The 24,056-nt window shown below is 40.5% G+C and overlaps 2 protein-coding genes across 3 annotated transcripts in view; one reads left to right on the forward strand and one right to left on the reverse strand.

Annotated features, from left to right (window-relative positions):
- LOC137872794 (dolichyl-diphosphooligosaccharide--protein glycosyltransferase subunit STT3B-like) overlaps positions 1 to 6,324 on the forward strand; it is a 73,091-nt gene extending 66,767 nt beyond the window's left edge. Inside the window, exons 11-16 of the mRNA XM_068711245.1 lie at positions 937 to 1,124; positions 1,938 to 2,109; positions 2,599 to 2,772; positions 3,524 to 3,637; positions 5,243 to 5,449; positions 5,905 to 6,324. Coding sequence (XP_068567346.1) covers positions 937 to 1,124; positions 1,938 to 2,109; positions 2,599 to 2,772; positions 3,524 to 3,637; positions 5,243 to 5,449; positions 5,905 to 5,979 — 930 coding nt within the window. The 3' untranslated portion in view covers positions 5,980 to 6,324. The remainder of the gene's footprint in view (positions 1 to 936; positions 1,125 to 1,937; positions 2,110 to 2,598; positions 2,773 to 3,523; positions 3,638 to 5,242; positions 5,450 to 5,904) is intronic.
- Positions 6,325 to 9,967: 3,643 nt separating this feature from the next.
- The window catches only part of LOC137872795 (oxysterol-binding protein-related protein 10-like), a 66,494-nt gene continuing 52,405 nt past the window's right edge, over positions 9,968 to 24,056 (reverse strand). For both annotated transcript variants that reach the window (XM_068711247.1, XM_068711246.1), the window contains 6 exons: positions 18,565 to 18,714; positions 17,922 to 18,420; positions 14,100 to 14,286; positions 12,628 to 12,810; positions 12,363 to 12,516; positions 9,968 to 11,568 (listed from right to left, as the gene is read on the reverse strand). In XM_068711247.1, coding sequence (XP_068567348.1) covers positions 11,524 to 11,568; positions 12,363 to 12,516; positions 12,628 to 12,810; positions 14,100 to 14,286; positions 17,922 to 18,420; positions 18,565 to 18,714 — 1,218 coding nt within the window. In that variant the 3' untranslated portion in view covers positions 9,968 to 11,523. The remainder of the gene's footprint in view (positions 11,569 to 12,362; positions 12,517 to 12,627; positions 12,811 to 14,099; positions 14,287 to 17,921; positions 18,421 to 18,564; positions 18,715 to 24,056) is intronic.

The following is a 24,056-nucleotide window of genomic DNA, read 5'->3' on the forward strand; positions in this document are numbered from 1 at the left end:
TGGTTGTTAGAAAAACACTTTGGAGAAAAGTAGTAATGTGCCAATAATTGAGGACTAGAAGTCTGCAAGTTTAAAAAATGATGGTTCTGCAAAGGTTTTGAGGTCAGAAATGGATAAATCAATGAGATTAGAATTTTGAGACTAATATTGAATGTATTTTATTATTGTAAAACATACAATTGCAGTGAAAACTTGGGTACAAAATAAAAAACAAACAGGAGAAAAAGGTACATTTTGGCCCGGCATACAACCATCTTGAATTTTTTTTATCAAGCAATTAATCTAATGTCATCAACCCGTCATGTTTGTGGAAAGTTTAGAGTTAAAGGCTTTATTCGCTAACCAAATGTGCCCCCTATATTCGTTATAAATTGTCAGGTAACCTTTATTTATTGAGTCTTATTTCTATTAATATGCCCTTTACGAGAATAACAAATAACTATCACACCACAGCTAGACCGTTGTCACACACGCACACTAATTAAAACAATTTCAAATATTATTAAAGATATCAGCAAGTACAACGTCTGTATCTCAGTGGAATTAGTGTCTGTGACATATTGTTTTGCTGTTCATTCCAACAGTAAGGTGCATAGTACCAAGTGCATAGCGTTATCCACATCTATCTTTGTCCACTTTTAGCCTCAGTTTAGGTGTCAGAGGATGTAATTGGAGGTGCTGGAGAAGGAAAAATTTTCACATTATGCAGATTTCTTCCCCCTCCAGACTTTTTATAGCCTTAACAATTCTCTGCTGCGAGTGTGAGGCATCAAACAGCTCAGTGATGCATCAAACAGTACAGAAAACATCAGGATGATGTAAGATACTTTGCCCAATTAGTTCATTCAACGATTTAATCCACTCAATAATTCATCTCCCCAGAAACTCTGTAGACTGTTTCCTGTCCGTCACAACAGTGTTTGTCTCCCCCCGCAGGCCGGTAAGGTACGCAAACACGTGTCGGAGCAGGAGAAGGCCGAGGAGGGTTTGGGCCCCAACATCAAGTCCATCGTCACCATGCTCATGCTCATGCTGCTGATGATGTTCGCCGTCCACTGCACCTGGGTCACCAGTAACGCCTACTCCAGTCCCAGTGTGGTGCTGGCCTCATACAACCACGACGGGTATGCAACACACACACACACACACACACACACACACACACACACACACACACACACACACACACTCTGCGGGTGTAATGTGGAAGCAGACTTTTGTTGGTGAGGAGCCAAAGTTTCAAGTAATATTTCATAATGCAGAAGAACTGGTTGCTCAACCTTGCATGCAAATGAACACACACACAGGATAGAGGGAGTGCATGAATATTTCATAAGGTTTGTGGAAATATTGATATGTGCACCTGTGAGCTTTAATATGATTGCTTAACTTATTGTCGCTACAGAAGTCATCCATCTCTGAATTTACAAAAAAGCCGATATATTATTCTCTTGAGATTCTTTACAGGCATAATTATTCTCTTTAAGCATTAGGGAGGAAATATTGGAGGCCAAGACTAAATGGTTGATGCATGTCCTCATGCATATATTAATGGAACCACGGCAGCTCTCAGACAATGGTTTTAGCTGTGCTGCTGGGAGCATAGCTGTCACTCTGCTCTTTCTTCTCGCACATATGCGCCCACGCATAGCACACACACACACACACACACACACACACACACACACACACACATAATATGATTACCTTCCCTACAACTAATTGGTTGCTTGGCTTTTAGGTCTGCTTTTTTACTCCTCGAGGTAAATTTAGGACATGAGCGTGTGTTTTTAACCCCCCCTAGTTTATTATGCACGGATGCTCTATTTTCAGCTGTTGTTGCCCTCCTGATTCAAAGTCTTAACGGAAATATTATTAGCCTCCGCAGCTATACGCCTGTCAACACTGTTACCTGTCAACCGTGTTTTCCTTGTTAGGACGCGCAACATCCTGGATGACTTCAGGGAGGCCTACTACTGGCTGAGGCAGAATACAGACGAACACGCCCGCGTCATGTCGTGGTGGGACTACGGTTACCAGATAGCCGGCATGGCCAACAGGACCACGCTAGTCGATAACAACACATGGAACAACAGTCACATAGCGCTGGTGAGTCTATTTTAGCCTTCATCTCGTCGCTCTCTTCCTGTTTTGATCCATGCACATGTCTCCTATGAATAGCGAGCTCGTCAGTGCATTTTATACATAGCTGCCACATAGTATAAAACCGCTCCTTCCAACACCAGATAATATTGTTTATTTAAACTTTTCCCATTGAATTTACACTGTAGGGGGATTTCAGTTAATTGCTGTCAGATTCTGTGGGTTTGATTTGTTTTTTTTCTCATTTCTGTTGCCAAATGTACACAAATGTTTTTTCGTCTTTTAGTTAAAAGCCCCCTAGCGTTCTTCTTTCTTGCTTTCTACCTGCTGCCTGTTGTCACTTCAGCATCTGTCCACAGGAAATGTAATTACTGAAGATACAAGATGGCTGTCTGTTTAATAATTCTTGTTGCCATTGCTGTAGTTGAAGCATCGTGTCTTGTGAAACAGAGGAAACGACAAATTAAACTTGTCATTCTGCACGGATGTGTCTAGGTGGGAAAAGCCATGTCTTCCAACGAGAGCGCAGCCTACACAATCATGAGGACGTTGGATGTGGACTACGTGCTGATTATCTTCGGAGGAGTGATCGGCTACTCAGGAGACGATATAAACAAGTTCCTGTGGATGGTGAGGATAGCAGAGGGAGAGCACCCAAAGGACATCAGGGTGAGTGTGAGACCTGCCCGTCACTGCAGCTTTTCTCTTGTTACATGCACTCACACAGCTGTGAAATCAATGTTTCCTCTACGCAAAGTTTTGCACACTTGCTCCGCCTCCAACCTGTTTTCATTTGTCAAAATCTACGCTTATGTCCTTGACCTGTCAGTTCTCCCTACTGTCACCTGTAGCTGAGGTGTTAGCCGGACTCCGGAAGTCTATCTCATGCACAAAGAAGTAAAAAGCCCATCAGAAACCAGGCTACCCTTATACACGGCCAACACATCTGTGTTCTCCAGGACAAATCTAACAAGGAAGCCATGTTTATTTAATCCACAACCCGGATTACAGAACCAGGCTACAGAAACTGTAAATTTGCTAATTTACAGTTTGCAAATGGTTCTTTTTAGCTTAGCATGAAGACCGGAAACAAGTGGAAACGGTTAGCCTGGTTTTGTCAGAATTCAACAAGAAAATTTTAACTAGCTGGGCAATAGTTTAAAAACATTTTGTTTTATGTTTGTGTGAACACAGACGTTTTTATTAATGTAAGTGATTTAATAAATGTAATTAATACGTTTTTATCCACTATGCCCTATGTGAGCCTCTTTAATTAGTGACATCTTCCCTCAATATTCCCTCAACAATCTCTTTATATTTTTATCCACCTCTATCGGTATCTCCAGTTCTGCTTAACTACTTCACCATCTACTCATTTTCTGGACCTCATCCTCTCTTACCTGATCCTTGTCTTCTTTAGGAGAGCGACTACTTCACCCCTCAGGGAGAGTTCAGAGTGGATAAGGCCGGTTCACCGACTCTGCTCAACTGCCTTATGTACAAGATGTCCTACTACCGATTTGGTGAAATGCAGGTGAGGAGAGAGTTCTAATCAAAGACTCTTGAAGTAACTTTGCTAAAAAAAACTGTGCAGGTCTTTAGTCATTTTTTCCAGGTCAGGTCAAGGCTACGGGGAAACTCTAAATAATGAGTTCCAGCTTTGGGCAAAGATCAGAAAGTAACAAGCAGCTGCCATCACCAAAGAAGTAAAAAGCAGTACTATTACTGTATTTTATGCAGCTTTGCCGGAGAATAACAAGCAGCTGTCGCCACCAAAGGTGTAAATCTTCTTGCTACTGTATCTTAAAAGCAGAGTTGGCTGACAGACAGGCAGAAGAGGATTTGAGGAGATGCCTTGGGGAGCTCCTGAGGACCGGAGAGGAGGGGTATGGGGTATGGAGGAGGAATATGAGGGATTGCCGGAATCTTTCAAATGTTCCAGGGCTACTTCTGGCAGGTAGCAGAGGAGAGATGAGAGAGATCCTTTTTGCCAGGTGCTTACATCCCCGCTGTAGCCCGGCCAACAGCTCAGCAGAGATGGGAGAATCAATGCAGCCGCCATGTGTAGACGGACTCAGCTGAGGCTGTGTATGGCTCACAGCGCTGTTTTGAGGAGAAAAAGATGGAGGGACTGAGCGAGGAAAGAGAGAGTAGGGAGGGTAGATTAGGTTTACCAAAACAGGATGTGACAAAGGGAAACTGGCTTAAATTACATCAGGAAGAAAACAATAAGTAGATAGTTGAGGATACAGTTTGTAGTAGCGAGTGGAGATTAAAGGATAATGCTGACAATGCATAATACATTACAGAATAGAAAGTATGTAATGAAAAGAATATCTCTCCAAAAACCAACTAATTTATCTCTTCTTTTTTTTTCTTGACATTTAAATGAACAGCCCTAGTGAATGCACGGCGACAGACTAAACTATTGTGACTAATGTTTGAACATGCCACATGCTGTGTCCTCTCAAGCAGCCGAGAGAGAGGGAGGGAGGGAGGGAGGGAGGGAGGGAGGGAGCTCAAATGTGGGAAGGTCACAGCGAAGGTTCTTTGAGTCGAATAATAGGAACGAGAGATTGTCACACATAGTTGCCAAAGGATAGATGCTGCACTGTAATCAAAGAGCTATCGAACTTTGTTTTTTCTTTTTAAATTGAATTTGTCCTTGTCTCTAAATTAGTAATGATGGCACTCAAATAGGAGCTGGTTAGCTTAGCTTAGCATAAAGACTGGGAACAAGGGGAAATGACTAACCTGGTTCTCTCCAAATTAACAAGTTTTATTTTTTTTTCTTGCATCGAAATGTAGAAATGACAATTTGTGCCAGATTCAGACTTTGTTGCTTATATGGAGAGTGCTAGTCGAGCTGTTTCCCCCTGGTGTCAATCCTTTCATCTAACTCTTTTAATCTCCCAAAATATCAAGCTATTTTTCAACCGAAAAGCTTTTTGCAAGTTGAGTCAATTTCATCTACATAGCCCGATATCACAAATTACAGATTTGCCTCGGGTTGCGTTTGAATTTGTACAGCGGGCGACACCCTTTGTCTTTTTTTACCCTTGCTTTGGATGAGGAGAAACTCTCCAAACAAACGGCTACATGCAACATTTTAACCAAGACAACCTTTTCTGTCTCCAAGCTGGACTTCCGGACGCCTCCCGGCTTCGACCGGACGCGCAACGCCGAGATCGGCAACAAGGACATCAAGTTCAAGCACCTGGAGGAGGCGTTCACCTCTGAGCACTGGCTGGTGAGGATCTACAAGGTCAAGAACCTGGACAACAGGGAGCCTCTGGACCACAAGCTTCGCAGTTTAGTGCCCAAGCAGAAGTACACCTCCAAAAAGGTAACTGTGTGTGTGTGTGTGTGTGTGTGTGTGTGTGTGTGTGTGTGTGTGTGTGTGTGTGTGTGTGTGTGTGTGTGTGTGTGTGTGTGTGTGTGTGTGTGTGTGTGTGTGTGTGTGTGTGTGTGTGTGTGTGTGCGTGCGTGCGCATCATAGTCATTAGATGACTATGATGATAAACAACTCTCCATTGCTAATAAACCAGAGCATATGCTCCAATATAAGTTTTTAAGACCAGTATAGTCAGTCTGTACTTATTTTTATACACATATATTGAAGCTGAGTGGCTCTCATAATCAACACTTTCTGATTCTGACACTAAATTCATCATATTCAGTCATTATACAAATGAGTAGATTCTAATTTTTGATGGAAGTGATATGCAAGTTGTTTAAATTCAAGATGAAAAATGATTTTAGAGAATTTTTGAAAATGTTTTCTTCTGTCGCTTCAACCAGACTGCCAAGAGGAAGCGAGGACACATCAAGAACAAGCTTGTCCTGAGGAAAGGCAAGAAACTCCAAAAGAAATAATGGCGACGATGAACTCTTCTAGCAAAACAAACAACTGCGAAGAAACCTCTAACAACCAATGAAGAAGAACACAGGGGCCATTTATCTGGCACTTGGTTTCGAGCGCGTCTCATTAGAGCGCCCCCGTGTGTCGAGGAAGTGTCACATCTGGCTAACTCCAGAACCGTTTTAATCCCGAGGACCTTTTGTCTTGCTTAATTTCTCCCGTTTTTTTTGTGTTTTCTAGTTTGTCTGTTTTTTACTTTGTACTTGAATGTGTGGCGAGGCATAGGGCTGCTCTGCTTGGTTCGGCGTCGATTAACTTTTTGTGGTACGTTTAATTAACTGCTTATCAGTGCGGGGATAAGGGGGGGGGGGGGGGGGGGGGGACTAGGAACATTTGCACCAAAGACCCATCGACCTTGCTCCACGGCACATGTGAACTCATTACTGAGAGTGAGGAAGTGAAAGCTGAGGACTTGTTCCTGACGCGTGTACAGAGGACGGTATGCGGCATGGAGGAACGTCACCGTCTGTAAAATGGACCTTTTTATCATCATCCTCTCCTTCATGTCTGCCTTGCTCCCCGACCTTCTTTTTCAACAAATTCTTTAGAGAAAAAAAAATTGGCCTAATATGTAAATATGTTGTGTAAAGAATAAGTCTAAAAGGATGATAATATATTGGATTATTGTGGTGATTTTTAAATATGCAGTTGTCAGTTCTCTTAATTTCTTTATGTGATTGTTTTGTTGATTTTTTTGTTTGTTTGTATGACAGCAAATAGATCAGTGAATGCAATAATTCTTGTACAGAGGGGCTTGAGATTTCGTTGGAAGAATGAATGTGAATTTTTACAATGCCCCCCCCACCAACACCCCCTTTTTCATAAATGGCATAGATTGTACATTTCTGCTGCTAGGGATTTAAAGACGGAAGCAAGCAATGGTGTGTAAAAAGTAGTGATAATAAATTAGGCCTCCCTTCCTGCAGAGGGAGCTCTCTAGTGCAGTGTGCAGAGCCTAGTGCCTCATCGCTGGTCACCATCCCCTCGATACTTTGTGACCGTCTGCTCTCTTAGCTTTTTGTTCAGCTCATCGTGTATCAATGCAGCGGGTTGGGTGCTTCGACCAGACTGAGGCGATCGGAAACTAGGAATAGACTGGTGAACTGTGAAAGGGGGGTAGTTGGTACTCAAGCACTGAAACTGAGACTAGTAAACACAACTGAGGTGAGGAAAGGTAGAAACTTCCATCCTTATCTGATACAACGGTGGACCGACGACCATCTTTATTGTACTTTAGAGCTGTGTCCTGATTCCATACTGCATTTAAGACTGCGTCTTAAAAGGTGTTGATTATGTGGTTAAGTCACACCACTATGCTCTAACGTGATATTAAATTGCTTCGCGTGTAAAATTGGTGGAGTGGCCCTTTAATTTTCTGTCCATCACTAATCCTTTCAGCTCTAGTAAGCATACTAGATGTGATGTAGCTCATGCTCCTTGTTGTATCTCCTCCATGGAAGAAAAAACTACTAGTATACACAGTAGTAGTATTGCGAACCATCATTTTTGTTATTGATTTATCGGTTGATTCTTTACTTTATTCTTTATTTGATTCGTAAAATAACATAAAAAGGAAGGGAAAAAAAGTCCCTGTCCGTTCCCAGCGAACACAAAGTGATATTTAGTTTGTATAGAAGGTGAAGGATAGCAAATATTCACATTTGCAAAGATGGAAGTAGTTCATTTTTTGTATTTCTGCCTTGAAATAAAAAAATTAACTATTAAAATTGAATGATTAAAGTTTATTAATGGTAAAGAAAAAAAAAGATCAATTAACTTATGGAGTAATCTAATAGTTTCGGGTTATTTAGTATGCAGTTGGGACACAGCTCTGATGAGCCGTAACCTTTGACCTCTTGTTCTATGGGCACTGCACTGTTTTTTGTCCGTCTGGGTTCTTCAGATGTTCTAAACACTAAAGGTGTTTCTGTATGTGCACGCTTCAGTAACTTTTTCATTTTATTTTGTATCAAGTGACACAAAGACTAACACATCATACAGCTGTACTGTCACATCTCACAAAAGAGTGACTTTTATTTGTATCACCTGTTTTTTTTCTCTTTACACTTTTTAAAAATATTGTCTGAATCGCTTTTTTTTTACATTTTTTTTTTTATCTTCTCTGCAACTTGACTGTCACCATTTCAGACTTCAGACCTTTGACACAATGCCGCATTGTCATTCAGTCACACGTACGCCTAAAACTGAATCACGTTCTTCTGATTTCTCATTAGTCAAGAGAGGAGAGTTCAGACCAAGCCTTAATGTGATGTACAGTTTGTTGCCCTCTTACGTTTTCATTTTGTGTCGATTAGGAGCGGCAGAACGGTTCCTTCCTCTACTAAGTTGAATCATTTCTTAGTAGCTCAGTGCCGGCTGTCCTTAACACCTTTTTTTTTGTTTTTTTTTGTTTGATGAAATCCCTCCTTCACCTTCAAAGTTTACATTTCTACGTTGTTGTTCTGTTCAGCCATCTTTAAATATACACTTTAATGAAAACATGTGTACGTTGTTGTCATTTTGAACCAAAGCATTATTCAAAAAATCACTAATGTACAGTACATTCAGTGTGATATTTTTCCTGTGCAGATCTGGGTTTTCAACACAAAGCCAACCACTTGATGGCAGCATTAGCCTTTGGATGAAGACGTTTGCTTCAGAGTCTGCAGCAGTGTGTATGTGGAATGATTTCACTCTCACACCAGTGAGGATAGTTGGTGATGGGTTTGATTGACACAAGGTGGAATCCCCGAGTATGTGGGTAACTCTTTGTTGGATAATGTACAGTGAAGCTCCCCTTAAAAAGGTTTAACATTTGAAACTGTTGAAAGTGTTAATACATGCAGTAAAATGATTATTTTGGGGAAAAATGAATCTTCCAAAGGTTAACTATCAACAGTCTTTAGCCACACTAGGACACATGGTGTTACGCTCATTTCACCCAGAAAACAAAGCTGTTGGATTAATGAAAAACGAAGATACAACAACACAAGAAAGGACCCGTTGGATCCTTAATAGGCAATTATTGTTACTTAACAAAATCGTTTGTCCTCATGGCAGCTAACTCAAACTCGGGTTGACAGGCTCAGCTCTTTTCTGTCAGAATGGCTCACCTGTCATCAGCCTGAGCTGGTCCTGCTCATCACTGAGCTGGTCCTGCTGGTTCTGCTCATCACTGAGCTGTAGACTCGGCCGCTCCTGCTCCTGTGCTTATTCTAGCATTTGAGCTCACCTACAGATGGCGGTTAACTAGTCAACATGAACTCTGCCGTTTTTGATGTCCATGATGATGCACTAAAGTTTGTGAGTAAATATGCAATAACTTTTATCACATCACAATTAGCATGTTAATGTCGGATATTCACAATCTTTTTTTTTTAATCTAGAATGTTGCCATGTTTGTATGCTGATATCATGGCAACATGCCAGTACATCCTATGTAATGTTTAGCTTAACTAAACTGCTAATGTTGAGACAAAAAAGTTAGTTTTTCATTCTAATGTTAAACAACTTATAATGCTATCTTTAGCATATTTGCTATGTTGGTATTCATCTTCAACTGACGTAGACAGGGATTTGATCTTTTTTTTAAAATAAATATTTTAAAGGTGTCCTGAGAGCTGACTTCTTGGGTGATGATGATGATGATGATGATGATGGCGGTGGTGGTGGTGGTTGGTTCGTTATCTACTGGTGGTGAAGTCACATCCACTGAAAATATTACAGTTCACCCTCCTGGTACTAAATGTATGGCAATCTAACTTGTAGTAATATCTAGGATTAGATATTCCATGTTGGGGAATGAGTGAGTCCATGATTGCCACGGTACATTTATTAAACAAAATGATCTCAAACAACTTCCTGCTTTGACCTATGTTATGACCAATGAGGTGTTTCATAGGACATAACAGATGTTCATTCAGGACATCATGAGAAGACATGTTTAATTTAAAAAACAGATTGAAGGTCTTTATTAATGGACAATCCCTCCTTCATCCACAATCACACTCTACTTCAGTGAGTCCGGATTCTTTTGGATATATAATTTAAAAAAGGTTAGTTTCATGAAACAGTATTTCTAAATGGTTTGTTCTCTATACTGTCATGATATCTGCTACAAATAGGCATCTGGTAAATTCACCTGGCTTTTAAATACTTATACTATTGAAAATTGAACAACTAAAAGCAAGCAGTGAGATGTTTATGTGAACCAAATAATAAGGCCTTAAAGAAGTGTGGGTGAAGAACAAGTAAAGTGGATAAACTGCTCATTGCTCTTATTTCATATCTGCTTTACTTCGTTTGGAAAAAGCTATTCGGTTTGAAAATTGACCACGTAGTTTGTCGAACATGACAAGATCGGAGCACCACAGTAATATGACCCAAATGCATCCTTTTCTATCAGACAGGCTGCCAGCTTGTTTGTTATTCTGCTAGATTATCCGCTCATCTTCACAGAGGCAACCTCCCAGCGAACTCCAGATGGGAGAACATGATTGTGTTTCTGCATGCCTCCTTATCCATATTCATCACCACGGGCGACCAAAGGTGAAGTATTAACAAGTAGCAACAAACAAACCAGTGTTTTTGTTTTTCGGACAAAAATAAGTGAGCAATGGCTTGAGTAGCTGACTAAGAGAGATAGTAATGGAAAGTGTTTGATATGCAGAGGCGTCTCACTCAATGGGTGTAATACTTTAAATGGAGCGACGTGGCAAAATAAAAAGGTAAAGCATGTGTATCAGTACAAGATGGAAAAGTAGCATAGCATTAAAATGTACATTCCTAGTGCAGACAAAACAATCAGTACCTTTACTTTCTAGTCACTGTATCTAATCACTGTAATGTACTGAAGAAGAAGAAGAAGAATATATGAACACAATCTAATGTAGTACATGTGTTTAACTCTTGATTTATGTCATTTTAAATCTGGTTACGTGTTATTTCCTGTAAAGCTCTTAGAGACCCCATAAATATAAATAAATGTATTTATTTCTATGGTAAAACTGCTTAATAATCCCCTCATTTACAGCTACAGTATCATGTTACAGGGAACATGTATTGATTCATTCTAACGCTGCATTACAAACTAAAAGCTTGAAACCAAACATTGACGATGTCTGAGAAAACATATTGATTTTTAAAAAACAAACAAATACAAAGTAAAACACCAGTGGCAAACTTCATTACTGTGCGTGTGCAAAAAAGGCCTTGGCAAGGTGAAAAATAGAAATACTCTATTTGAATAGTAATACTATTAACTGTATATAAAAATGTACTTCTGTCCCCAGAGCTCCAACCACCACCTTGGTTATAAGAGTGGAGATCACTTTGGCACCTTGCTCGTTTCCTGTTTGTGTCTCCAGATTGTCTCTGTTGTGAGTCTGTAGCTGAGGGCTGAAGGTCTCTGGAGGACTCGGCTCCCTTCACTTGACTGCCTGACCTCTGACCTCAGGGATCTCCATTATTGTCCATCAGAAGAGAGCGTTGTTCTGCTGTCAGGTCGACTTCCACAGCGGGCTGTTGTAGAACCAACTGTCTCCCTGCGCGTGTGGAAAGACAAAGCGGAAAAACATTTTTTATGTTCGTAATCAGGGTGCCTTTGAGAATGACGACAGATTTTTAGTTGATAGCCGTTTCCTTAACCGCTACCTCCCTCAGAGATGCTCTGTAGTGAGCATTTATCGCTAAAATGTGGACACAAGAAAATACAAATATAGAAAACACATCCAGAAACACGCTGCAAGTAGCACAAATCACAACAGAAACCGTTTCCAGGGGAATCTAAAAGGTGATGCACACGGATGAAGTTGACCTAGCGTTAGCATTTTACTTATTAGCCTGCTAATTCAAATATTCTGACAAAATACACACTGTTAACTGAATCAAGATAACGTTATGTTAACGGTGTATAAAGTTAATATTAAGTTAATGAAAACTTGTAACTGCTGCCTGTATACCTTAAAAACAGCAACTTATTTCAAAACATTAATTAACAATTTATTAACGTTACTTGGTGTCAATTCTGACTGCTAGCCTGCTACCGAAACATAAATTTGTTTCATAATTAATTGGGTGTAATTTGTAAGAATATTAAGCAAAAGACTAGACAAGTGAACGGATAACGCTAGGTTAACTGCAATAATGAATCATCAAATCACAATGTTAAATAACGTTTTAAATTTACACTGTTTGGAGACTGACACATAATAGCAAACAGTAAATACAGTGCAGCATACAGTAAATGGGAGGTGATTTTGGACATAGCCTGGCTAACTGCTTCTGAATCACCATACCAGAGATATGGGTCGCTCTCCCATATCTCCCTTCTCTGTACCTCCTTAGTGAAGTATTTGGGTGTCCAGGGTTCGTTATCAGCTGCTCTCTGCCGCTCCTCCCCTCTCTGTCGCTCCTCCAGTCGGTGTTTGTGCTCCGTGGCCTCGTCGATGTTCCCTTCCTTCAGCGACTTGGTGACGTGTTGCCATAACCGCCTACAAGCAGGTAAAACAATACACACCAATGACATTTACAAGCAGATGATGTCCCACACATCTAGCAATGCTCTACATCATAAGAAAATGACATTAGGTTGGTGGAATCACCTGGATTCCGTCCTCCCCTGTTTCTCCACAGGCCGCAGCTTCTTCCTGGTGACTGGGAGTTTGGCCGTGTCGATCACTTTGGTTTCCCCGCTGCTGTACGTGAACTCCAGGGTGCCGTTCCACTCGCCCTGAGCTTTGCACACAATGGTGTTGGTCGGATTGTGTTTCACCTCTGCCGTCACTCTGAAGGCAAACGGATTGTTACATTTTTATGACTTACTGAGTTGTTGTTTTTTGACAATGACATTTGCATGGCATATATTTAATATTTTTTTTTTACTTTTTGTGACTTTTTTTTAATTTTTTTTTTTACTTCTTTTCGACGTTCCAATGCTAAACATACTATAAGATTTCGTCATACTTTACTATGCATTTTTTTTTTTACGTTTTTCGACATGCGTGTACTGACATTTTGTACTTTTTCAACGTACTATACTATGACTTTTTTATGACTTTTTATGATTTACTATAATACGACTTTTTTTCAACATATACTATGACATTTTGTATGACTTTTTCAACGTGCTATACTATGACTTCATTACTTTTTTGTGTTTATTACTGCAGCACTCATGGCATATAAGAGAATACATTCATCAGCGTGAGTGTGGGGATTGAATTAAGTGCAGTGGACCTTGAGTTGAACATCGCCCACGGCCGACCACTCTTCCAGACCAAACTTCCCCAGGGAGAACAGGGCGAGATGGAAGCTAAGCTTACCGACCTGGGGCCTAAGGCTACCTAGCCTGCTCCTGGCTGTCTGGTGTTCGGTCACAGGAAAATAAGACGGATGAAATAACACATCAAAGGGAGGTCGGTGACTGTTGAGCCCACATCTTTACAGAGAAATAGCTCCATCTATCCCGGATCAAGCTTCACTTGATGGGCAGACAGCAGGACAGAGTGCAGCACTCCGAGTTTAAATCAGTGATGCGTTGTGCTCAAACATAGTCAAAGTTGATGGACAATGTTTTCCTGATGTCAAGTTTTTAATGTTAAGTTGTCTGCCATATTATCTGGCAGAGAATTGTTGTTGTTGAAACCGTTTATATTCCTCCTGCAAATTAAAAAGATGCACCACAGGAATGCACTACTGTTTGTTTTTCTTGTGTTGCAAATGAGCTATAACTGCATTGTGTTCTGAATGACAGTAAATGATCATTGAATCATAGACTCTTTTACTTGTTTCAATATATTATAGTCTGATATTCAAAACACTATACTATGATGTTTTTAAACATATACCGTAACGTTTTAATTATTTTTCAATGACTTCTTTCGACATTCTACATTATGACTTTATTCAAGATAACTTTTTTCAACATACTATGACTTTTTTAATAAAATAAAAAATATATAAATTTTTTCGTCATATTATACTACTATACTTATTTCAACATGCTATACTATGACTTTTTAATGACTTCTATACTTTGACATATGTAGTATATTTCTATATGGGAAACACTCACCTGTGTACCTTCCCTCCATAGAAAGGCTTTGTGTGAAAGGTGACGGTGGCAGAGTAGCCGCTCTTGACACAGTTGATGGAGACTTTGCCCCCCAGCTCTACCCAGGGCACAGTGAGGATGGAGCGGGCGTAGGCACAGGGCAACGTAAAGACGTACTCCTCATCGTGCTCTAAGAGACTGAGTACCCCTGTGAGGAGAAAAGAAGAAGTAGGACGGGTTCAAATCAGTCTTCAGATGCATGATGTCGAGCCATCTGATTTCCCTGCACATTTCCTCTTTTTCTCTAAACATATAATCAAATGTTATATTTGTATTAAACGCTAATTCAATTTATGGGGCTGATATGTAGAGGTTTTCTCCAAGCTAGTTATGCGCCTGTCATTGATTTTCATTGTGCACTTATAGAACACAAGTACAAATGTGTACACAGAAACTAAATATTCTACATAAACATTTAACTTAAATGTAATGAAGAGGCACTTTATGGAGCTCTCATATATAGTTAATATTATGGAAGGATTTAATTGTTTTCAGCACTCTCTGAAGCGGCCATTACAGCAGCAATCTTAACTCATGTTGTGATTAGTTAAGCACAGTTTAATGGAGTTTTCATGTCCAGTGTGTATAGGCAATAACAAACACATTATTTAACCTGATTGGAGGCAGCAATAATTGGTTTCTTTTACAATAATGCAAAGTACTCAGCAAAATAACTCCCGCTGTGAAGAACATTATATAAACCAGTTAATATCTCCTTTAGGCAGTTTGTGTTTGCATCTCTTGGGTCCATAATAGAGGCTATTATACGTAACGCTCATTGTCATCATCTGCGTCAATCAGTCAGTCTGTAAGTGGATTTATTTTGTCATTAACAACAACACGTCACATGTCCATGAATAGCTTTCAGTTCTTATATCATGACCAGTGACCACATGTTTACAAGAGACCACTTGTGCAGCTTTGTTTTACTGCAAAATGCCTACTAGGCTAAACTCCATATGGCACCATCGTGGTTCAGTAGCCCTGTAGACATATTGTGGCTCTGAATAGGTTTCAGTTTGCTCTCAGGTGAACACCATCTGACTAACTAGTGGGGCACACTCACATGCACAAGCATGCGCGGTCAGTGAGGCAATGTTAACAAAGCAAGGAGAAGCTTAGATTAAAACACACACACACACACACACACACACACACACACACACAGGGAGAGTGACTTCATTCTCTGCTCAGGCAGATATTTCTCCACTATAGAGAACTTTCAAAAAAATAATTACATTTCAGGACTTCAGGAGCTTTGTGTCAAATGTAGGACTTTAAGGAATTATTTTTAATTTTTGATGTCTTAAAATGTAAGCAGCATCTTAATGTAGCTGGACAAGATAGACCTGTTATAATAAATTATAAACAGTTGAGTGTTTTAGTTCCTGCATACCCACAATCCACCCTCACAGGTATTTATTTCACTCTTTTTTCATGATTAGACCTTTTCCCAGGACAATGTGGACATGCTGGATTTGATCTTTCTCATCCTCCTGTTATTTTTGTTGTAAGGCAAGTTACAACTTTAGCATTGTTATTACAACCTGAGTAGGTCCGATAAACCACAATAACTGAAAACACCTGTGTGGATATGCATAGCCTTTACTCTATAAAAGTGCATCATATTTCACAAATTAATCATATGTTTTATGTGTGAAATCAAAGTAACTAGCAACTGTAACTAAATAAATATATTGGAAGTACAATATTTCCCTAAATGCAGTTAAGTTGTAAAAAGCAGTGGAAATAATCAACTGCAATATCACAATAAAATATGCTTATTCACTTTGTTGCTAAGAGTTAGATGAGAGGATTGATACCACTCATGTCTGCACGATAAATGAAGATACCACTTAGCAGTCGGCTAACCTAGCTTAGCACAAGGACTGGAAACAGAGGGAAACAGCTAGCCTGGCTCTGTCCAAAGGGAACAAAATCCCCATACCAGCACCTCTAAAGCTCACTAATTAACACAGGCCTTCAACATGTGTGACCCTACTGTACTGGAAATGAAATAAAAACATGCAGTACTATTGGTACTGACACCCGTTTTAAAGACCGGATAACATTAATGAACAACAACCACTTGTTCAAAGTAACATCCAGGCAACAATTCTGGCCCTATCTGCCTCCGATTTGTGTATTCAATAATAATGATTCTACTGGTATGTAATTCTATCTTAAGACACATTATAACTAATAAAAGTGTCCAGTAAGCCTGCGATAGATAATCATCCTTCCTTACAGCACCGGAGGCAGACCTGAGCAACTGCTCTGCATCAGCTTTTGTAGCTCTGTTCCATTTTCTGTTTCTGAATCACTGCCAATCAGTGGCAGTGAAGCCATTCATAAAAATACAATATCAACTGCTATCAGGAAAGCAGTCATTGCAAAAAAATAGCCAGCAATCAATACTTCCTGGGTTGAGGGTCACCATGTTCTCTGCACATGATGATGCATTACTGGCCGACAGGTGGTCAGAGGTACAGCAAAGCCTGAGAAAGCTGTATTGTCTCAGTGAATCAGTTCATGTATCCAGATTCAGTCGATTGGGCTCAAGGACTTCCTGCTCAGGGTGACTCATACTGTACGTGGTGTAATGGTGCTGCTGACAGAGAGGGCCGGCTTATTGATTGCCATGGGAGAGGTCTCATACTCTTTCATACGGGACACGGCGCTGTGACCGTGCTGGTCTTAAAAGTGCTGTTTTCACGGAATCTTTTTTACGTTTTGTAAACTCATCTATGTTACAAAAGGTGACCAATATTTAAAGGGCAGTGTTCTTGTTTTAATCAATGTTTTTTGGAAACTGTAAGATGTGTTTATAAATATATGTAGTAAATATCACAGTAAGTGTCTGTTAAGTGTTTTTTATTTCTCCATTTTATATCTCATTAATAATTGTTATCATTTTGCAATATTTTCAACTAACATACAACAGCAATTCAGGCATGAACTGCTTTTACAGTTATAACAATTAGGGCAACCACACAAGTGACTTATATCAAGTTGAACATCATATATCTTGTGTTCAACTGCTGCTTTCACTGAGCCTGTACATCACATACTGTGGAATTTCTGTTGTAATTATACGCTTGTCAGTCCCTGTTACTTTGTTTTTGTAGTTTAATTTAACTGTTAACAGGACGTTGCTGTAAAATAGCATGTATGCTCAGCCAAATAAAGGTTGATAAATAAATAAAACTTAGCAATATACCTTAATAGATTCTGCTATTTACTGTATGCATAAGGCAGCGTAAGGATGAAATAGTCTCCTAATAGACTAGACATAGCCTCCTACATTGCCGGTCATAATAACACTGCAAAACTCAAGGACACTTACACACATGAGTCCTGATGACATGTACCAAGGCACCAGAAAGAATGAAATGTAGTGTACAACGATATTTGCTAAATTTAAAGCACCTGGAAAATAGTATTCTTCAGTCATTTTACTTAAATTATTTATTATTTCTAGCTTTATACTTACTCCACTGCCTTTCAGAGGCAAACATTGTACTTTTTACTACACTACTCAGTTTTAGTTACCAATTACTTTTAAATTACCCTGTATATAAAGTATTCAAAACTAGCTCAACCAGATACAATATCAAACTTATAAATACATCAGTGATAGCGATCCACTGATGTATATAATAGCTGAACACTCTGAAAGAGTGCATTATTCATGAGCACAAGTACATTTAGTCAAACTAAAGTTAGTGAACAGGGGGAAAAGTGTGATATATATTATAAGTTCCATGTTGTGGATGAGCTCACCTTCTCCCACCATGGTCACTCCTATAGACATTCCCATGAACTTGCTCTTGGTCCACACGTGGGCGTTGACGCACATGCTCTTCTCTCGGCACTCACAGTAAAACCCAGACACTGGTGGATGATGGGACACCTGCTCGGCCACAAATCGGACTCTGTAGCAGTCTTCTGGCGAATTGTCACCCTGCTGCGTGTTGTTGGGTGCCCTGCTTGGCTCCCAAGAGGACCCCTGGTTGGATCTGACCAAAGGTTTGACTTTGTCCCGAGGCACGTCCCAGGAACAGTGGAAGGTCTCCCCCAGCACGGGGTTGTAGGGCTTCTTGGCCACGGCACCTTTCCGCCCCTCGTGGAAGGCGGTCAGGTAGTACTCGACAAAACGGACTATCCGGTCCTCGGCTGTGGCCCCCGCTGTGATGGACAGGAACATGTCAGGGTGGGCCATGAAGTTGGCGTACATCTCCAGAAGTGATCGCTTTTCCAAAATGAAGGTAGGCAACACCACCTATGAAACCCAATGAGTTGAAGGGATAAGATATTTTTTAGGGAAAAGGCTCAGAAAACAACAAAATCACAAGCTCAAAACATTTACGTAACATATCACAAACAATATTTTTTTTATCTTTAAAAGTCAGTTTCAGTGCCTTACCCGTGTGAGGTCCATGCCCAGTTTGAGCTGGGAGAGCAGGTGGAGAATGATGCTCCGCTGGTCGTCCAGGACACCCAGGTCCTCCTCTTCATTATCCTCCGTGTCTGTCACCTCTTCAGTGGGGTTGATGTCTTCCAGCCCTTGGAGGTGCTATGAAAACAAGAAGAAAAGAGAAAATGTAATGATTTTCACCTAAATGAAAAGGTTCAATGGAGCGTCACTGTATTCTTTTCTATTTGTGGAGGGTGAGCTGTAAACAGATTAAAGTTATGGAGGCAGCTAAATGTGAGTCTGCTGTTATATTCTAAAATCACAATCCCAACTTTGAAATACCTATTCAATGTATTAATGTATCTGGTTTATGTATCAATTTGAGTTTTTCCTTTAGAGCTACTTTTTTATTCCTCTATACAACACTAAAACATTTAGACTTGATATATGATGAAGTTGCTCACAACATGGGGTTTGGGACCCACCCCAAGGAGTAGCGAAACAAATCTGAGAGGGTTGTGAGATGATTAAATGATAAAGCTGGCATTGTTTTATATTTTTCTTTGATAAATCACATGAAAAGACCGAAAACCAACAATGCCTTAAACTGTCTCCACCTCCAAGCTCCACTGGCTCCTACTGAAGATCTTTAAAAACAGGTCACAAATATACAGTTTAGTTTTTTTCAAAGGCTAGATTATAAGGGTACAGTTGGCCACTGTAGGTTTAGCAAAGGTCACTCAAATAGGAGTCTATTTTCAGCTGCAGATGAGCACACATTTGGCGACCAAGAAATGAAAAGATATTTTAATAGCCTCTAAAAAAAGATTAAAATGACACAATCTAAGAGGTGAATGTCACTCTTTACTGGCAACTCAAGAAATATGTGACCTGTGACAAGATGCAAAAAGGGAGGAAACTGCTAAAAAACTCAGTTTTCTGTGAAAAAAATCTGTGAAACCTGTCACCTGGAAAGGCCAAGAGGAGGAAGATGCTGTCATTTTCTAACACCAGCTGTCAATGCTAACGATAAGGTCACGCAACTCATTTAGAGGCCAGCCCAGGACCTGTTACAGAAGCAACTTTTAAATACCAAAGGACACTTCCAGCGTTTCATAAGGCAATGGGAGCACTGCCTTTCTTTGAGCAGTCTGAGCGCCTCTTTTTGCTTCAATCAGCCTTCAGCACAAAACTACACAATGCCTTTATGTGTGTTATACTTGGCAGTGGTCAAAAAGGACAGAAGTCATGTCCTTTGTTTGTGTTGCAGCATTCAACTGGAAACAAATCCAGTTGAGGTTAAAGAAGAGCTGATGCCTTTGATACCTCCTGCAGTAACTCGGGGCAGGAAGAAAAATAAGAAAATAAAGAAAAACAAGAAAGAGGCTGATGTATAATGCAGAAAGTACTCTAAAGCCTGTGGGCAACAACTCTTTGCACACACCCCCAACTGCGAATTTATCTTCCATTTATATCCATGTCTCTATGCAATAATATTCAGTGCATATGTGTCTTTTTTTCCAACTTGTAAATAACTAATTTAAGTGAAGCTGCTGCTGGTTAAAAAAGCAAAATGAGGGAACTGAATCGGAACTGAAACTCCTGGCAGCATCATCGCACGCAGAGCACTGAAGAAAAAGAGATCATCAAGACCAGAGTGCCTCCCCGTCACCTGAATATTTCATTTCATGCATGCATGCCAAAAAGCTCCACACATCCACTTACACATCCTCACTGAGCACACTCACATTTGCACCAAAACAAAAGACACACACGAGGGAGCATGCTTGGACAAACACACACGGGACTCCCTGGAGCTGGTTGGTTGTCGAAGCAGAGTGATAAATATAGAAGTGAAAGCAGGGATGGGAGAGGAGGTAGGTACCGTGGGGGGAGGTGTGTTATGATTCCAGTGGTTCTAACTAATTAAAGAGGCTCTTGACAGCAACAGGAAATTACGGCTGAAGAGGTCGGAGCATCTCAGCGGAAACCCTTCAGAGGATATATCTGTGGGCTTAGTGTTTGTCATTAGCCAAGACTTTTTAATGCAGTTTAACTTGTCCAGAGGTGGGTAATAATAATGAATTAGTGCACAGAGTGTTTGGATTTATGGCTTAACAGTGGTTCAGGATGAGAAGAGAGGTCAAAACACTAAGGTTTCAGAATAATCTTTGCTAATGTTGGTTAATACAAAAAGAAAGATTTTATTTGGCTGTATTAAAACATCCTCAACATTACACTGCATGCAATTTTTATTAATCATATTTCAACTTGTTACCACCCTCTGTTCTGGCTGCAGGATGCTAGCACAGGATGCTAGCACTATGTTTAACTGTCAAGGACTGCTAGTGCTATGAAAAGCTACATGAACGTGAACATGCAAAATATGTATCGACAGATGACCACAACCGTATAAAAATATAAGGGTTAACTAAGAGCTAAGTTGCTACATTTGGTGGACACTGTAGTTTCATTGGTCTCACTTTGTAATAAGTCAGTCTTTATAACGTTGGAACCACAACTGATCTATAACTGATCTATAAAGCATTAGAAACATGTACTAACCATTAGTAGCCCCCTTTGTTACATACCTTTATAAAGGGTTCATGAGAACAAATCCATTAATTCAATAACCTCAGTCAGACATCTTATTCATGAGGGTGGGAATAAGCTTGGTATTCTTGTCCACCAACTCAAAATCCATTTCAAAAACTTTTGAGGATGCTGTACGAGTAAATGTTTACCACCAGAGTGAGTCCTGCTGGCTAGCTTGCTCTATAATTTCTGAAGTCAACAAAAGACTCTCAGTGTTGGAATAAAACTATGCTTCCCATTTCAGATAAGGGATGTTTACTGCTAAAATGCACCCAGTGAATGCAGTGTAACCCCTCAGGCGACAACTGCACTATTCACCCCACATCCAAAACACATGCAAAGACCAACGGCACACCAATGCACGAACACCGACATCAGCTTGTAAACACTCACGCTGCATTGCTGTGTAGCTACCGGCTTGACCTGCATAAAACTGGATCTCATCTCCAAAATGGTAAGATGGCCTCAGGTGAACACAAGCAACGGCAAAAATCCAGCAAAAAGGGCAGACGTTAAAGTTAAAGGAAGTGCACACAGCTTGACTTGGGAGTTAAATCCAATTAAAGAGGTCTCAATGGGAAAACCTGTCAAAAAAACTGAATCCTTTGAAGAGTTTGAAGCTCTGATAGGCACCGCAGACGAAAAACAAACGCTCCTCTTCCTCAACTGAATTTGCTGACTGAGTGAGCAGCCTTCTTGTAGGAGTCCCGGGTCTCGTTAGAGAGACGTACAATGTGGCTGAGTTGAGGTGGTGAGCTGCTGTGCGTGACTTGCAGAGAGAGTCTCTGCCCACCACCCACTCTGAAAAACAGGGAGGAGAGAGAGAAAAAAAAAATGCTCAGGGAAAGTCCCAGTGACGTTTCCCCTCTGCATGCTCCCATCATCCATCCGCCGTGTTTCCCTTCAGCTCTTTCAAGTTTTACATCCTCCGCTCTCCTCCCACCTCTGACATGGCATCACTGCCCTCCTTCTACGCCTCCACCTTTTCCTGTTTGTCGTATCCAGTACATGTGTTTGGAGTACTTATATCCGCTTGCTTAATTACTATTGGTCTGGCAGTGGAACTCAGGAAGTCATGGGCGGATGTCTGACTCTCCAACACCCTCTTTTCGCAATCCCTTACCCCTCCATCTCTCGCCTCCTTTTCTGTCTCTCTGCAGCCTGTCGTCTTCTCTAAATCCGTTTTCAGCCTGACAGTCTTCCTTTTAATTGACTCCAATCTCATGTTTGATTCATTCTCCCTCTCTCCTCCTCCACCCCCGCGCTGTCATGTCTGTCATTGTTTCTCCCATTCACCACCCCTTCCCTCATCTCCTCATTCATGCCATCCACTATTCTGTTTCATCATCATCATCATCTCTCTCCTTAACTGTCTCCTCATCCATGCGCATTGCAGCCCACTCCTCCCGGTTCTCTTTTTTTTTTCTCTCTCGCTCTGAATACTTCTCAGTTTCTTTTTCTTCTCCGTCTACCTCGCTCTGTATCTATCTCGCTGGCATGTTATCAGGGGAGAGTGTGGGCGTCTACAGAAGGCTGAGATAGGCCAAGTCTGCTCGTGCGCCCACTTCAAAGACTCCTTTTCTCTCTAAACTTTGAGGGCCTGTCCTCCATCACCGGCCGACCTCTACACCCCCCTATCATCCTCACTTCCTTCTTCCCTCATTTCGAGACCCAGGAGGATAGTGTTGTTGTGTGAGACTCAATCTCTGAACCGCATTCCTATGAAATCATTCCTCTCCGACTGAAGTGTCCTCTTTCTAGGTCTACCTTTGAAGTGTGTATGTTAGAGTAGAGGGGATTCATCCTCCTTCTACTCTGTTGACTGGGCACAGTCAAAGTAACCCGAATCATTAGTCATCACAGCACAGGCAGGGGAGTGTTGTGCAAATTACATTTTCTGTCTCGTAGATTTTATTCGATTGGATGTGCTTACTGCTGCGTTTCCACCCGCTGAGACGCTAAACTTGACCCTGAACCCTGAAGTCTTAAGGGGCCAGTATACTCAGATACTCAGAAGTGTTTGCCGGATGGTCCAAAAGCTTTGGAAATCCCGTCCCCTGACACTTATACAATTATCTATTGTAAAGAAAAAATAAGAAAAAATAACCGATACCGATATCGAACCAATACTAACTAAAATAGCTGGATCTGGTTTCAGTGACAATGGAGACAATCTATTCAATTGAATTCTATGTTTATATACTATATACATTATATACTGGAATTTTAAATCCTGTTTAAGCTTCGACCAATTTGTTACTATGCTGCTGGTGCACAACCATTCAATACATTTATATCTATATACTTAATTTGTTGCATTTAGTTTTTTTAGACATGTCTGACGTTGCCTTACTCATAAAAGAATGATGCCAGTCACCTACAAACAGTGAGGGATACAGCTAGCCCAAATTGTCTGTCAATCAGTGTATGTTGTAGCGGTTGTGTTACACATTATGTGCCATCATTTTGATCTTAGATACAGTTTCATGCAACACTAAGTAACATAAAGACACATTTAACTGCTGTGTGAATGTATTGCATGTAAATGCTGAATTTTAGAAGTATAGTCATGGGTGGTTTTCTCATGATGTAACCTTCTATACACCCCTGTTGTACTGATGCTACTGAATGTTTTTGTGTACCGCCTGACCTGACTCTAGTTATCGGCATTGCATTTTCTCTGTCAAGGCTGACTGGATGTGCTTTGTCTCACATCATTCTCAATAAACCCTCAGCCAGCAATGTCTGTGTGTGTAAAACTAACAATCATTTCAAAATCACATGTAAATACTTCTTGCTCTGACATTTAGTCAATCGGTAAACTCCCAACACTGTCTGTGCGCTTCATACTTATCCTTTAGTCAAATGAGAATCCCTGCCTGGAGGAGCAAGATATTTTTAATAAA

This window comes from Cebidichthys violaceus, unplaced genomic scaffold (assembly GCF_023349555.1).
Source record: "Cebidichthys violaceus isolate CVI_PGR_0920_01 unplaced genomic scaffold, fCebVio1.0.p SCAF_16, whole genome shotgun sequence".
NCBI classification, from domain to species: domain Eukaryota; kingdom Metazoa; phylum Chordata; class Actinopteri; order Perciformes; family Stichaeidae; genus Cebidichthys; species Cebidichthys violaceus.